The 13,870-nt window shown below is 42.5% G+C and overlaps 2 protein-coding genes across 2 annotated transcripts in view; both read left to right on the top strand.

Annotated features, from left to right (window-relative positions):
* The window catches only part of LOC127315094 (preprotein translocase subunit SCY2, chloroplastic), a 211,977-nt gene that overhangs the window by 133,597 nt on the left and 64,510 nt on the right, over positions 1-13,870 (top strand). The window lies entirely within an intron of this gene.
* On the top strand, positions 124-10,550 carry LOC127315129 (uncharacterized). The gene is made up of 15 exons (XM_051345653.1): positions 124-261; positions 2,531-3,190; positions 3,309-3,621; positions 3,967-4,113; positions 4,224-4,312; positions 4,395-4,487; positions 5,200-5,326; positions 5,616-5,680; positions 5,765-5,936; positions 7,505-7,720; positions 7,796-7,843; positions 7,968-8,114; positions 9,238-9,320; positions 9,896-10,011; positions 10,098-10,550. The coding sequence occupies exons 2-15, from the start codon at positions 2,592-2,594 to the stop codon at positions 10,181-10,183; spliced, it is 2,301 nt and encodes a 766-aa protein (XP_051201613.1). The 5' UTR covers positions 124-261; positions 2,531-2,591; the 3' UTR covers positions 10,184-10,550.

Consider the following 13,870-nt stretch of genomic DNA (forward strand, 5'->3'; position numbering starts at 1 on the left):
TCTACTTGGGCCAGGCCCATAGGAAAACCACTCGTTTCCGCCCAGCCCGGTCCGCGCGGCGCAACCTGGCCTGTACGGCGCATTCGCCCCGGACTCCCATTCCTTCCCCATTTTACGCCGCCGCTCCTCTTCTTTCCCCCATTGAGGCCTTGAGACTGTTCCTGCGAGCTCCAGGCCCTTCCCTCCCTCCCTCCCCCACCGACGAAGGCGGAACTTCAGGTCCGGCGGACGGCGGTCCGGCGCGCCTCCAACTCCGTGGAGGTGAAGGCCCCCCACCCCCTCCCCTCCTCCCCCGTCCTCCCTCCTCCCCACGGTTCCGTTTACGGCCGCTGTTTCGCTTCCGTTTCCTTCCAGTTCGCGTGGCCAATCTGAGACACATCGGCGCGGGCTTAGATGCTACTAGGGTTCGGGCCATGTTCGTACTCGTGCTTGCGCGGGTGAACTCCATGAGACACCCACGGTTAGATGTTTAGGGTTTTGGCGGTGTTCGTGAACTTGCTCCCGCGGGTAGTCTGCCGCAGATGCGTAGTTGTCGCGATGCACGTGGCTTGGCTTGTCCATTCTAACTACTCGTTTGCTCGGTTTGTCCATGATTACTTTCTCGTGTTGGATCCTGTTACGGCCCCAAGTGCTTGCGCAGCGTTTTGTTCGCAACGGGTTTTGAGATTGCTTGCCTTGCCACGTGGTGAGTGCTTGAGATTTGTGCTTAGGGAACGTTCGAAACGATGCTATGTGGAAGACCTGGCCATGTTAACACCGATGCACCTCTTATTAACGGCCCAGGTTGCCCTTTTGTTGATATATTCAGTTGTGCGGGCATGTCAAACCTAATACGCTCTCTAGTTGTCAGCCTATGGCGGTTTTGTTGGTAAAAAATTGTGGAATCTGATGGCATGCTGTATCTGATGTACCTTACTAGGTTGTTATTGGCCTAAGATTTGTTTTGTTTGTTGAAACATTTTATGACATGTTGAATTTTGGCTGCAGGGTCAAATATGCATTAGTGTAGGGTCAAATGTTCATAACCAGTTGATCACATGACACTGGTGGATCATCATTGTGATATGACAGTGGTATCATGTTCATTTCCGTGAATGCAACCATTTAAATAGTAGCAGCATCATTTATTTACACATGTCTTAGTTTACATAGATGGATGACCTTGTCTGGACCCACATCATGCTGATAGCATGGATTGTAAGTGTGGTGGTAATTGTAGGTTGAGAGAGACATGTCTAGGATTTCAAACCTACACTTTGCCTACCAGGTCCACTGCGGCCATGATACAAATTGCTTAACCAGCTTAAAGGTTTCGGAGAGCCTCTTTTTAGCTTGTAACTTTATCTTCAAGAGACTATTTCTGTAGACAACCGTTATAGATCTATCAAGGAACAAGTTGCCTGGATCCTTCTTGTAGTTAGGCACAATCATAGGTTTAGGCTTTGCAAACCACATCCACAGAATGAACTGCACCTATTGCTATTATACTGTGGAGCTTACCTAACCTCAATTGCATGAATTGAACTGCTACTCATTGTTGAACTAAACTATTATTACCACCGTATATTTATGTACATATGTATATTTTTAATCTCTGGATCGCCCTCAGGTTCATTTTTTCAATTCACCGGCCTTTTTGCAGCAAAATTAGTTCAAATGGGAAAATGTCTGCTACTGATCATAGTGTATTATTTCTCTTTTTCTATATTTATTACTCCCTCCCGTCCCAAATTAATTGACTTGGTTTTGTCTAGATATGCATGTATAGACAATTAATTTGGGATGGAGGGAATATTAGAGGTGGAAGTTAAAAGGGTATAGTTATTTTTCTTAATGCAACCATGTCTAGAACAGATTTACTGTTAATTCACGATTGCTTCAGAATCTTTGAAGGTCCTTGAACTGTTAGTAATTTTCATAGTGAATAACTATAGTTACAAAGTTGTACATCTAAGGTTAAGAATATGGATTATCATGAAATCTTCTTGCCAGCACCTGCGAATATACTTGTAGATATCGGGACATCTTGGGATTGTGAGTGCAGATTGTGGCCAAATTCTGAAATACGCAGCTGTATACTTATTTTATTCTGCTGGCTATTGGTTGGAGATTGTACTATTTCTTAACTCACTTGGATCAGAGCTGATTATCTTACAGCTTGGCCATACACAATTTTAATGACCACATTAATATTTGATTCTCATTTAGGACTTGATGTACTGCTCACTGTGCTGACATGTCTTAACCATCACACCTGAGGAAATCCTAGAGAACTGACTATTCTTTTGTTAGATCTGAACCGTTTACTTTTAGCTGGTTAATCTAAGCCATTAATTGTCTTATGCTTTAATGATATAATAGATTCCCATGATGCCTTCAAATGAATTGACTAGTGTGTCTGGTAGTGTGGTGTGTGTTGCTATGGTGGTTGTTATTATTTTTCTTAATATATACATTTTATTTTGTAATTTGTTGTTTACCCCCCTTTTACACATTCATTTATACTTATGTTTCAATCGGATCTCCTCAGGGCTCTGCCTGAAAAGGCATGACCTTTGCCTTCCTATTGGGAAGCTGAGCAGCAACCAAGCATGGCTTCAAGGGCGATCATTAGGAGAAGAAAGTATCTCTTAGATCATGTTAACACACCTATCCTCTCGTCTTGCTCCTCTTCATTCCAGCATGGAACATTTGGTCTCAATGCTGAGTCAAGAATCGGACAGCAATTACTTGAGCAAAGCTTAGGGGCCTCAAAGTCTGAGAAGGAGAAGGGGCAGTATAGTGTCAATTTGGCCAAGGGGGGTCTTCTAGGCTCTGATAATGGGCTTCTGCGCCGTCCAGCTCATGTGATTTCTCTCTATGGTTATGGAATTGGAAGGAATGAATTTGCACTGCCTTTGGGAGCTAAAGGTTTGTTGCAGTCAGTTCGCAGAGCATCAACTGCTACTGCTGGGCAACCTAAGTTGGACACTGAAGAACAGAGTGATGACCAAAACCAGAATAAAAGGAAAAAGGAGGCATCCCCAGAAGAATGTGATCAGGCAGTGGAAGGCCTAAGCACGGCAAAAGCTAAAGCCAAAGCCAAGCAGGTGCAAGATTTGCTAAAGGCTGACCAGTCAATCGTAAAAAAATTCTGGGCAAGGCTTCTGGGTATCGGCCCGGCTCTTCGAGCTGTTGCTTCAATGAGCAGGTCTAAATTCTTTTTCTTTGTACTCAAACCTTCAGTTTTAAGACAATTTATTTGTTTTCTCCATTTTCTGTAAACTTTTACACATATGAAACTTATTCCGCTGTGTTTATTTGTGTAGAGCTGATTGGGCTACAAAACTGAAGCATGGGAAAGACGAATTCATTTCCACACTGCAGCATTACTGGCTAGGAACAAAGCTACTCTGGGCAGACGTTAGGATTTCATCAAGATTGCTGGTGAAACTTGCTGGTGGGAAAAGTCTTTCTAGAAGAGAGAGGCAGCAGCTCACCCGTACAACAGCAGATATCTTCAGGCTGGTACCTGTTGCTGTGTTCATTGTTGTCCCATTCATGGAATTTCTACTGCCAGTGTTTCTTAAGTTGTTTCCAAATATGCTGCCATCAACTTTCCAAGACAAGATGAAAGAAGAGGTTTGTGATTTAGCCACTTGAATTACTAAATGTGTTAATATTATTACATTGTTTGTCTGTTAGGGCATTATATTCTTCAGCATGCTTTTATGCCACTGATGGTGTATGTATGTCAGGACATATGTCACATAACTATTTTGCCCTGTTCTTTCATCAGTACATGTGCAATGCAGTATCATTATGATTCCATGACTTGTTTACCCTGTTGGCGTCCATATCTGCTGATACAACAGATTTTTGTGTAGCATGTTTGAATCAGCCTCCTAGTTTCATTTGTATGAAACCACCAACAATACTACTTCGGTGATTGATTGTCTCAAGAATGTAGCTCGCTTTCCTGTGCAGGAAGCATTGAAAAGGAAACTAAAAGCAAGGATGGAGTATGCAAAGTTTTTGCAAGATACTGCAAAAGAAATGGCAAAGGAAGTTCAAACATCACGTAGTGGAGAAACAAAACAGACAGCTGAAGATCTGGACGAATTTTTAAACAAGGTATCATTATCAGCTCTATATAATTCAATTAATGTGTCAATACATTTCAAAACTTATATTAGGAATTCATTTCTTCTGTTCTTGTATAATTTACATCAAATTTCAATCAGGTAAGGAAAGGTGAACGTGTATCCAATGATGAGATCTTGGGCTTCGCGAAGTTGTTTAACGATGAACTGACTTTGGATAACATGAACAGGTTAGTCGTAATTTCAATTTGGAATATTCTTGTAAATTCAGGATCAAAATTATGCCAGAGCTGATCCAGTATATTTATGCAGAGCGCGCTTGGTAAATATGTGCAAGTATATGGGTATTCGACCTTTTGGTACAGACCATTACTTGAGGTTCATGCTTCGCAAAAAGCTACGAGAGTAAGTATTTTATTGCGAAAAGATACACTCTGCAATTGCTGATGTAGAAGTGACATGTATGGAAATGAGGAACTTATAACTGGAGTGTTAATTAGCTTGCATCTGTTGCACCTACGCATTTTCTGTTACGTGTATATATTACTGGTATGGCCAATGCTAGTGATAACCCATGATGGGGACTAGGTTTTATTACCATTTTCAGATTCACCACTCACTGGACAATCGTCCAGATTAGAATTTCAGGTGGATACTATAATCTTGTAATTACATATATGTACTGTTAAATGAGTACAGAAAGAGAGACTTTGCATATGACTTCTACTAGTCAAATAAGTGAAGTAATTCCAGGCAATGTTTTGCAACATTTTATTGTTAATTCATGCACGAAGATGACACGACTAATGGTTTGCTTGTCTTGGTGCTTAGTAGACGTCTGAAATCATGCCAATTGTATCTACATTTGAGACTCTGCATTCGAGTAGATTTAACATGTCCTTGAGTCAAACAGTGCTTAACATTCAGCATCTCTGTCCGTTTGCTGTACTTAAGGATAGCCTTCTATAACTCCGTTATTGGATTTGCAAGTAGATTTTTCCCTTCATCTTGCTGCTTTACAGCTTTAGACATTCACTTCAAGTACAACATCTATTTTTAGAATCGTAGTGTAAAATGTTGCTCATTTTCTTTGGTATTGATCCTCTAATCTATGCAGCATTAAGAACGATGATAAAATGATTCAAGCGGAGGGTGTTGAGTCTCTTTCTGAAGAGGAGCTCCGGCAAGCCTGCCGTGACCGTGGTCACCTTGGTCTGCGGTCAACAGAAGAAATGCGTCAACAGGTTTGCTAACATTATCCTGATGATACACACACAATTTCAGAAGAATACCTGTTTGTTTAGTAGTGTTGGCCGCCTGCAAGTACATCTATGTGCTATTCAGTGTTGTGGTTCCTTAGTACTTGTCCTAGTAGTTACCTTGTTCTTGGAGTATTACAGTTCATGTTAATTACAGTTTAAGGTTAAGTGCATTGCCTTTCACCATAACGTTGTGTCAATTTTTTGTACTGTTACCTTGTAAAGGATATTAAACTATGCTAGCAATTCCTTACAACTTTATTTTTCTGTCCAGCTACGAGACTGGTTGGATCTCTCACTTAATCGTGCTGTGCCATCATCCCTTCTCATACTTTCAAGGTAAACTTGGTTGATATATGTCTTACTAGCTACAACGGCTCTGTTTGCGCTTGCATACTTATTCATCTTTTCTAATGCTGTCAGAGCTTTTACCCTGTCTGGGAGAATGAAACCTGAGGACGCTGTTGTAGCAACATTGTCTTCTTTACCAGATGAAGTTGTGGATACAATTGGGACAGTATTGCCATCTGAAGATTCAGTTTCTGAGAGGAGGAGAAAACTGGAATTCCTTGAGATGCAGGAAGAACTTATCAAGGTATGTACACATCAATTGGATGGTTAATATAAAATTACCATTGTTAAGATTATGTACTGGTTTACTTCGTTCGCCAATGCAACATGATACTTGGCGTAAGTATGAAATCCACACTGGTAGTATACTAGTATGTGTTGCTAACAAGGCTAACACATACCTTGAATTATGTGTCCTCTGCTCATATTTGTATTTTTAGTTGAGTGGGGCATGTCCTCTTGATTTTATTAATTTCCATCTCTTGTTACTTCAGAAACACATTAATCGGATGTACTTCGTTTTTCTCTGATACCCATGGCACATACACACCCTGCATTGCCTCACAATTTGGAATGTATCAATGGTTGTTTAATAGTTCTGCCATGCCCTTGTTCTGGATTGAGCCTCAACAGTCTCACCTGTTCAATGTTAATGCTTTCTCATGCAATAGATGTATTAAGAAGATATACATGGTTTATGCTATTCCATGGTATAACTAGAAGATGTCTCGTAGAAAGAGCATAAAACAAAAATGATGCCGTGAAATAAAATTTTGTTTGAACTCTTGATATCCCTGTATTTGTTACATAAGGTCTTGTGTATTCTCAACTATCAACTTATCATATTATTTGTACCACTTCAAGATTTACACGTAATGACGATTGAGAATTGGTGTATTAGGTCCTGTTTTTTTTTTGGTCCGATGCATATCTAAAAGGAGCAGTAGTCTGGATGTGACTGGATGTGTCTAAGTGCCCCTAAGATTCCGAGAGCCTGTTTATATGTTTGTTGGATTTACTGACGATAACTTTACTGATGTAACGATAATCACATAAGTGTCTGATGATTGTAGTTAAGATTATGTAATAATCATCACTAGTTTTTCAGCTACTGTAGCCAAATGACCTTTTTTCGAACAATTTATCTGCTAGAGAATTGAGATATAAGAAACAATGATAGAGCAATTCAAAGCATTGAAAAATCCACGGAAAACTCTGGATTGGGAAAGGCGGGTACCATGGGTGGATCCAACATTCCTCCAGCCCGGGCGGCCGCCCAGGCTTGCTGGCGGAGAAACACCTTGTCACACAATGTTTTATACTCCCTCCGGTTCAAACTAATTGCCCAAAAGTGGATGCATCTACACACTTAAACATGTCTAGATACATCCATTTTGGGGCAATTATTTTGAACTGGAGGGAGTAGCAGTTTAGACAAAATAAAATGATACAGTAGTCATGTTTGCCCAGGCTTCTTGAAATTTCTAGGTCCACCATTGGAGGGGGTACCAAAGCTGCGAAAGCACCTCCTGACCAGCTTTTGCGGTACAGCAGTGGGGGAATTTGCTTATAGACAAGCCACAAATTTAGTTTACGTAAATAAATTCTTTTTAGCATAGTGCTGCTAAGATTGAACTGCTTCTGACTTCCCGTTGTTTGATTGTAAGTTTATAATGCTCTTACCTAATTTTATTATTTCTTCATTGCTGCCTAACACTGAACTGTTACCTGTTTATTTTAACTTTAGCATGATGCTGCTAACTTTGAACTCTGATCCAGTTATTCTAATGCTTTCCTTATGAAAATATTCAGGAGGAAGAGAAGAAGAAAGAGAAAGAAGAGAAGGAAAAACAAAAGAAGGAAGAGAAGGCAAATCTCAAAGAACCAGAGGCTGCTGAAGAAGATTTGGCTTTAAAGGAAATGACTGAGCCTACTGCTAGGGAAGAAGAAGAACTGAGAGAATCTAAACATGACAAGGAACAGCTCTGTAATATCAGTCGGGCATTGGCTGTGCTAGCATCTGCATCGGTATGATCCAGTCAATCTGCATTTTCCATTAGTACCGTACTCACAGTAATAACGTCATCATTACTTATATTGCAGTCTGTCAGCAAGGAGCGTCAAGAGTTCCTGAGCCTTGTCAACAAGGAGGTACGATGTGAATTTGTGAAGTGGAGTCAGAGGGACCATTATCCATACAGCAATCTCTACTTTGCATACATATGTACTGCTCTACTGTGGAGGCTTAGCAGGGCTTAATTGTTGTGGAATGCAGATAAATCTGTATAACTCCATGCTTGAAAAAGAAGGCACAGAGGGTGAAGAAGAAGCTAAAAAGGCATATAAGGCTGCTCGAGAGGAGTCAGATGATGCTGCAGAGGTTGCTGCAGAAGAAAAGGTCTCATCAGCGCTGATTGACAAGGTATTTGTTCTTCCTTACATCTAAAGCCAAAGTCCATAACTCTGGGTAAATTTGTACACTACTTGCCTGGCTTCTGTCATTTGGCAGTGATTAGCTTGAGAAGTAGAAACAGTCACATCATATGAGGATAGTTCTGTCAGCTAGTGTTTTACTCTTTTTTCTTCATTTTGGGAAATGAAGGGCAGGCCTGGCGCAGTGGTAGAGTATCTCCACTTGTGTCCTGGTCCTGGAGGTCCTGGGTTCAAATCAGCCTCCTTGCATAATTAAATGTAAGGGAAATGCTGCCTAGAAATACCCTTCCCCAGACCCCACAACGTGTGGGAGCTTTCAGCACTGGGCACACCCTCTTTATTTTGGGAAATGGCTACATTTGAAATAGTTTCCCCAACATTTACAGAAACTATTACTTCCTACGTCCCGAATTAGATGTCACATATTTGTCTAGATTCACATGTATTTGTATACTAAAACGCGTATCTAGACGAATCTGCGACAAGTAATTTGGGACAGAGAGTATTATTATTTGTTCGCATACTGGTTTGCAAGGTATTGAAACTAAATAACCTCTACCCCTTTCTCACCTTGTCACAATTACATGTGGCAATCTGCATTGTACTTAGTAGTATACTTCGTTTTTCTGGTAACCAGTGAGAGTGGGTAATGCCAGTATTCGGCCTAGAAGACCTAGATCCTATGCCTTGTTGGTTGGAGATAATAAGCAGAACAAACAGATCTCTTTATTATAAACCGTGTCCTCAATCATTCAACTTTGATCTGGTCCCGGCCTGCATATGGCATCTGCTTGATTACATTTCCACCTTTACATGTCCATTCGGGATTAAAATGTCAAACATCTACTAAGTTATACTACACCAGCTGGCTACTGTGTTCAAAGCATATGATGTCTCACATTTTGAGATTTCACTTTTCATCTTCAGTTTACTCTCTTGTGATTAACAAAGTTAGTTTAATGATTGATTTCTATGCCTACATTTGCCTTCTCCCAACTCTGTTAGTTAAAGAGAGTTTCTTTGGGGCAGTTACAAGTGATGGTGGTAATCTATACATTATGTTGAGTATTTTTATGGATTAGTTGTTGACATATATTTTTGCTCTGGTCTAGGTTGATGCTATGCTTCAGGAACTAGAAAAGGAGATCGATGATGTCGATGCACAAATCGGGAACCGCTGGCAACTGCTTGATAGGTATGTCAATCACATAATTTTTTAGTTGTTTCATATTGAATGCTATTCAGGCTTCAGCTAGTGCATTGTGCTGCTGGTGAAATTCCTCTGTAGTTGAACCATCATTAGGATTTGCTTGGATAGGGAAGGTTAAGACTTCCAACTGGAAGGGATTGTTGTAGTTGAAGTTCCCTATTAATCTGTAGGGACTGAGCAAGATCATTGGGTACCCACACTAGCCCTGCAAGTGGTAGTTTTGTTGTCCATCACACTTTCTAGTAATTCACCAACCTTTTCCACTTCTTAGCTGTCTCTTACTGATATGGGTATGTCAACCCGTGTTGTCCCTATACTGATCCAGGGTTTCTCCATTTTAGTTTGCATTGAGATTTTACACCATTATATCATACATCATTGGCTACCTCCAGAAATTTGTTTTGGATTTTATAAAACTTTGAAATATGAATTTTGATTTTTTTAAAATAAAGAGCTACGTGTAGCTTGGCCTCCAAAATGCCACAGTCATTTTGATAAGATGTTGCGTTGTACTTGGAGCATGTTTCGTCAACATGCTGAGCCAATTTACACCTTTTCAGGGATCATGATGGCAAAGTGACTCCTGAGGAAGTAGCAGCAGCTGCGGCTTATCTCAAGGACACCATAGGGAAGGAAGGCGTCCAAGAGCTTATCAGCAACCTTTCTAAAGACAAAGGTCCTTAGACTCACGAGATATCTCGTTCTTTTCATGAAAACACACATTCCCCACATTTTCTAACCATTTTTTTTGTGCTTATGCAGAAGGGAAGATCCGTGTGGAAGACATCGTGAAGCTGGCGTCTCAAACAGAGGAAAACAATGAGGATGAAGAGGAATCACGGCATTAGTTGAAAATGCGCTTGAAGACATTTTTTTGCGTGTTGAGAGGTGCAACTATCATTTCAGTCCAGGCAGGACCTTCCGAGTATCTCAATACTCCATTGCCATGTGTATAGATCAAAAGACAAGACGGCCATTTTTTGTGCCACTTTGGGTTTACTCCGGTAGAGCGACTAGTTACGATAACTTGCTGCGAAGATGATGACATGCATATACTTAGGCTCTGGTCTCGTGGATTGGCAGGTAAACTGCAACCGAGATTTCAACTGGTTGCTATGGAAGAGGAAATACAGTGCGGTTGAACCTTGGAGTTGGGATGCTACCCAACAACCTATGAACTTTAAATCTATTTCAACTTCTGAGGCTCCTGATTAAGTTGTGTTGCTTTCTTACAGTGAGCCATTTGCATTCACTGTGTTTCTCGTTGGTTCCTCAGCTTCAACTGCCCTTTTGAGTTTTACGTTCTATCATTGGCATTTGGTCCTATTCCAGTTTTCGAGTTGCATTTCCAATTTCTTTCTCTTGGGAGCGAAGGAAGTTCGTAGTGACCCTTGTGGTAGCTTGGAACTCGTACATCTTTGTCGACAAGCTTTATCTCTTGCCGTTTCACTAGACTGAAGATAGTTTATCACTTAGCACTGGACCCTGGTAGTTCCTCACTTAGTCACTAAGCTCTTGGGTCTTGTCAGTGTCATCACTTCAGTTACCGGAAAGTGATGGCTCAAAAAGGTCGTCCAACACCAAAATGCTTGAGGTGTAAACTGTGCGCTTGACGGTATGAAGTGGAGGAGCAACATGCACGGAAATGGAGGACCAAATATGAAAAAGCGACATTTGGAGGAAAAGAAACGGAAATGGCAAAATCATAAAAGAAAACAGAAAAGAAAACGAGGAAGCCCGAAAACGGAAAACGACAGAGAAAATCCCGGAAAAATATATACGGAAAGTTTCGGGAAATATAACCTAGAGAGACTCATGCATTAGTAGGCCTACATTTACACATGAAATTGGGCTTACACACGTATCAAGTCCATTAATTACTCTAACCCTAACCGTAATCACTTTGTATAATTGTGTGTGCATGAAGCTCTTAAACTATGTGTATTAATTTATGTTGAATTGCCGCTTGTCGAAGTTAAGTGATATATCTTGTTTTATTGTCTTTTCATTTACGTGTATCTTTCGGTCTACTAATCAAGGTATTATTCCGCATTGTGTTGTGGCAAATATCCGTTTTCGTAACGTATCCGCTACGTATTCGTTCTGTATTCATATCCGATGATTTCCGTTTTCATATTCGTTTTCAGGGTTTCTGATTCCATTTTCGATTCGGACAAGATAGAGGGAAACAAAAGCGATAAATCATGTTTTCGTTAGTTTCCGTTTCAATTTCAACCCCAGTAGACACTGCATCGGACCTCCATTCATAATAACCGTTGTTGTCTGGGTTTAGGTGAAAAAAAGTCCAGCCTAGACATGGCGAGGCTGTGCGAGCGCAAACCCCATCTTCTCCCCCGCGTTAGTGCGAACGAACATTCAGCTCCCCCCTTTCGTGCTTCCGCCCCCGATTTCGCTGCCTCCGCCCCTCTCCGGCCTCCGCTCCGGCGCACTCACACCAAGATGGAAGCCCTCAACTTGTCGCTGCTCACGGACCAGACCGCGCCGCGCGGATTGATTCCACCCACCGCAGCCGGATCTAGCACCGTCGTAGCAGCCGCCACCGCGGAGCTCGTGGTCGACGCCCCGCAACAGGCTGTCCTCCCCAACAGCAAGCGGAAGCGGCTGGGGCAGCACGTTGTCGCCGCTCCTCCCGCTGTTGCTGCCCCTCCCGTACCCGCTCCGACCAAGCGGGTGAAGAGGCCGGCCAACAAGCCGCCGGCGCAGAAGAAGCTGGCGCTGAAGAAACCCGCTGCGAAGAAGCCAGTCACCGCCAAGATGGCGTCGTTGACAGCTTTGACGGCGGCGATGGCAAAGGCGTCGTCGGCATCTGCTGCTGCGCACAAGGTGGTCGACGAAAGTCCCGCCGTTGATGTTGCGCCAGAGTCGTACATTGACATGCCCAACGAGGCGTCCGTCGACATCGATTAGTCGCCGCTCGCGGATTATGGCGACTATAGCGACGGGTTGGAGGAGGGACTCGAGGGCGATGAGTTTGGGGAAGAAGAATAAGACGCCGATGGCGATGAGGAAGATGATTTGGAAGAGATAGAAGAGGGGTGTTTGATGGGGTGGTGGCTAAAGCGAAGGGGAGAGCGATCCGGTCCGGCAACTACACCGAATTTGAGGACGTGATCTTGATTAGGGCTTGGGAGGCGGTTTCGATGGATGCCGTAACCGGCATCGATCAAACCGACAAGAGGTATTGGCAACGCATCAAGGACAAGTTCTTCCAATTGATGTCACCTCTCTCTTCTACTCCAACTCGCTCCTACCGTTCACTCCAAGGCCGATGGGATAGCATTAAGACGGCGTGCAGCCGGTGGGCTGGTTGCATTGATGGCATGAGGAGCTCGCCATCGAGCGGCACCACGCCGGTGATTGGAATGCTATCGTGCAAACAAGATATAGGTGAAATTCCCGGGTTGAAGGGCACGCCATCTACATTTCGTCATTGCTATTCCCTTCTTAAGCACAATCCAAAATGGAAGTTGAGCGAGCAAGAAGCGCCACCACCGAGGCATAAGCTTGTCGAGTTGGAGGATGTTGAAGAGGATGATGTGCTTGAGACCAAGAAGAACAAGAAGAAGCTAGATGGAACAAAGATGGCCAAGGACAAGATCAAGAAACGAGGAGATGCCGCAACATTGTGTCTCAAGATCGATGTTATGGTCAAGTCCAAAGAATTGTTGGTGACGAAAACTTTGGAGGCAAAGAAGGAGCTGATGGAGACGAAGAACAAGGAGAAGGAAGCAAAATGGAGCATGCTCCGGGAGGATGCAAAGCGCAAGGCCGACATCGAGGAGAGGAGAGCTCGCGCCGAGGAGAACCGGGCCATGGCGGAGCTCATCCCGGCAGAGAATGCGACTATGATGATGAACACGGCTGAGATGGATGAGTTTTGTCTTCAGTGGTGGAATCGTGCGAAGATGGAGATCTTGACGCAAAGGAGTGAAGCTGCACGCGCTGCCATGGCTGGCATGAATGCCCGAGGTGATGATGCTACGGCGAGTGGTGGCGGCCATGTGGATGCGCCGGCAAGCGATGGTGACGCTTGATCGTTCTCCTCCTTGATGGTGTGATGTTTGATCCTCTTCTGGTGTCGTGTTACATGTATGATTGAGTACTTTGAACAATCTGTTTGCATGATTATGCTGCTACATTTTGAAATTATCGGATGATTTGCATAAATCCTATCTTTTCGGTTTTTGGGTTGTCTGGATACAAGTATTTAGGGTTTTCGGTTTAAGGTGTGTGTGGTGGAGGGAACCGGCTCCTCTAACGTTGGGGAGCAAAGTCAGAGAAAACAACGTTGTAAAGTCAGGGTATTATAGCCTAATCATCATATTATATGCTATAATTAATTACTGTAGATAATTACTGTAGACGTAAAAACTTTGGACTAAATTTTATTACATCATAATTTTGTCCATATGTAGTTACTCTAAATCCATAACATAAATTTGCATTATGTAGAATAATTTAAATCATTTTATCTATAATCATACAATTTGGAAGAAGAAAAGTCAGGCTACTGT

The sequence above is a fragment of the Lolium perenne genome, chromosome 1 (assembly GCF_019359855.2).
Source record: "Lolium perenne isolate Kyuss_39 chromosome 1, Kyuss_2.0, whole genome shotgun sequence".
NCBI lineage: Eukaryota > Viridiplantae > Streptophyta > Magnoliopsida > Poales > Poaceae > Lolium > Lolium perenne.

Excerpts from the sequence above, each read along its gene's own strand:
- LOC127315129 (XM_051345653.1), top strand. The coding sequence starts at position 2,592 with ATGGCTTCAAGGGCGATCATTAGGAGAAGAAAGTATCTCTTAGATCAT. Across the intron at positions 4,114-4,223 it reads TGGACGAATTTTTAAACAAG|GTAAGGAAAGGTGAACGTGT; the intron begins GTATCATTATCA and ends AATTTCAATCAG. Across the intron at positions 7,721-7,795 it reads CTGTGCTAGCATCTGCATCG|TCTGTCAGCAAGGAGCGTCA; the intron begins GTATGATCCAGT and ends CTTATATTGCAG.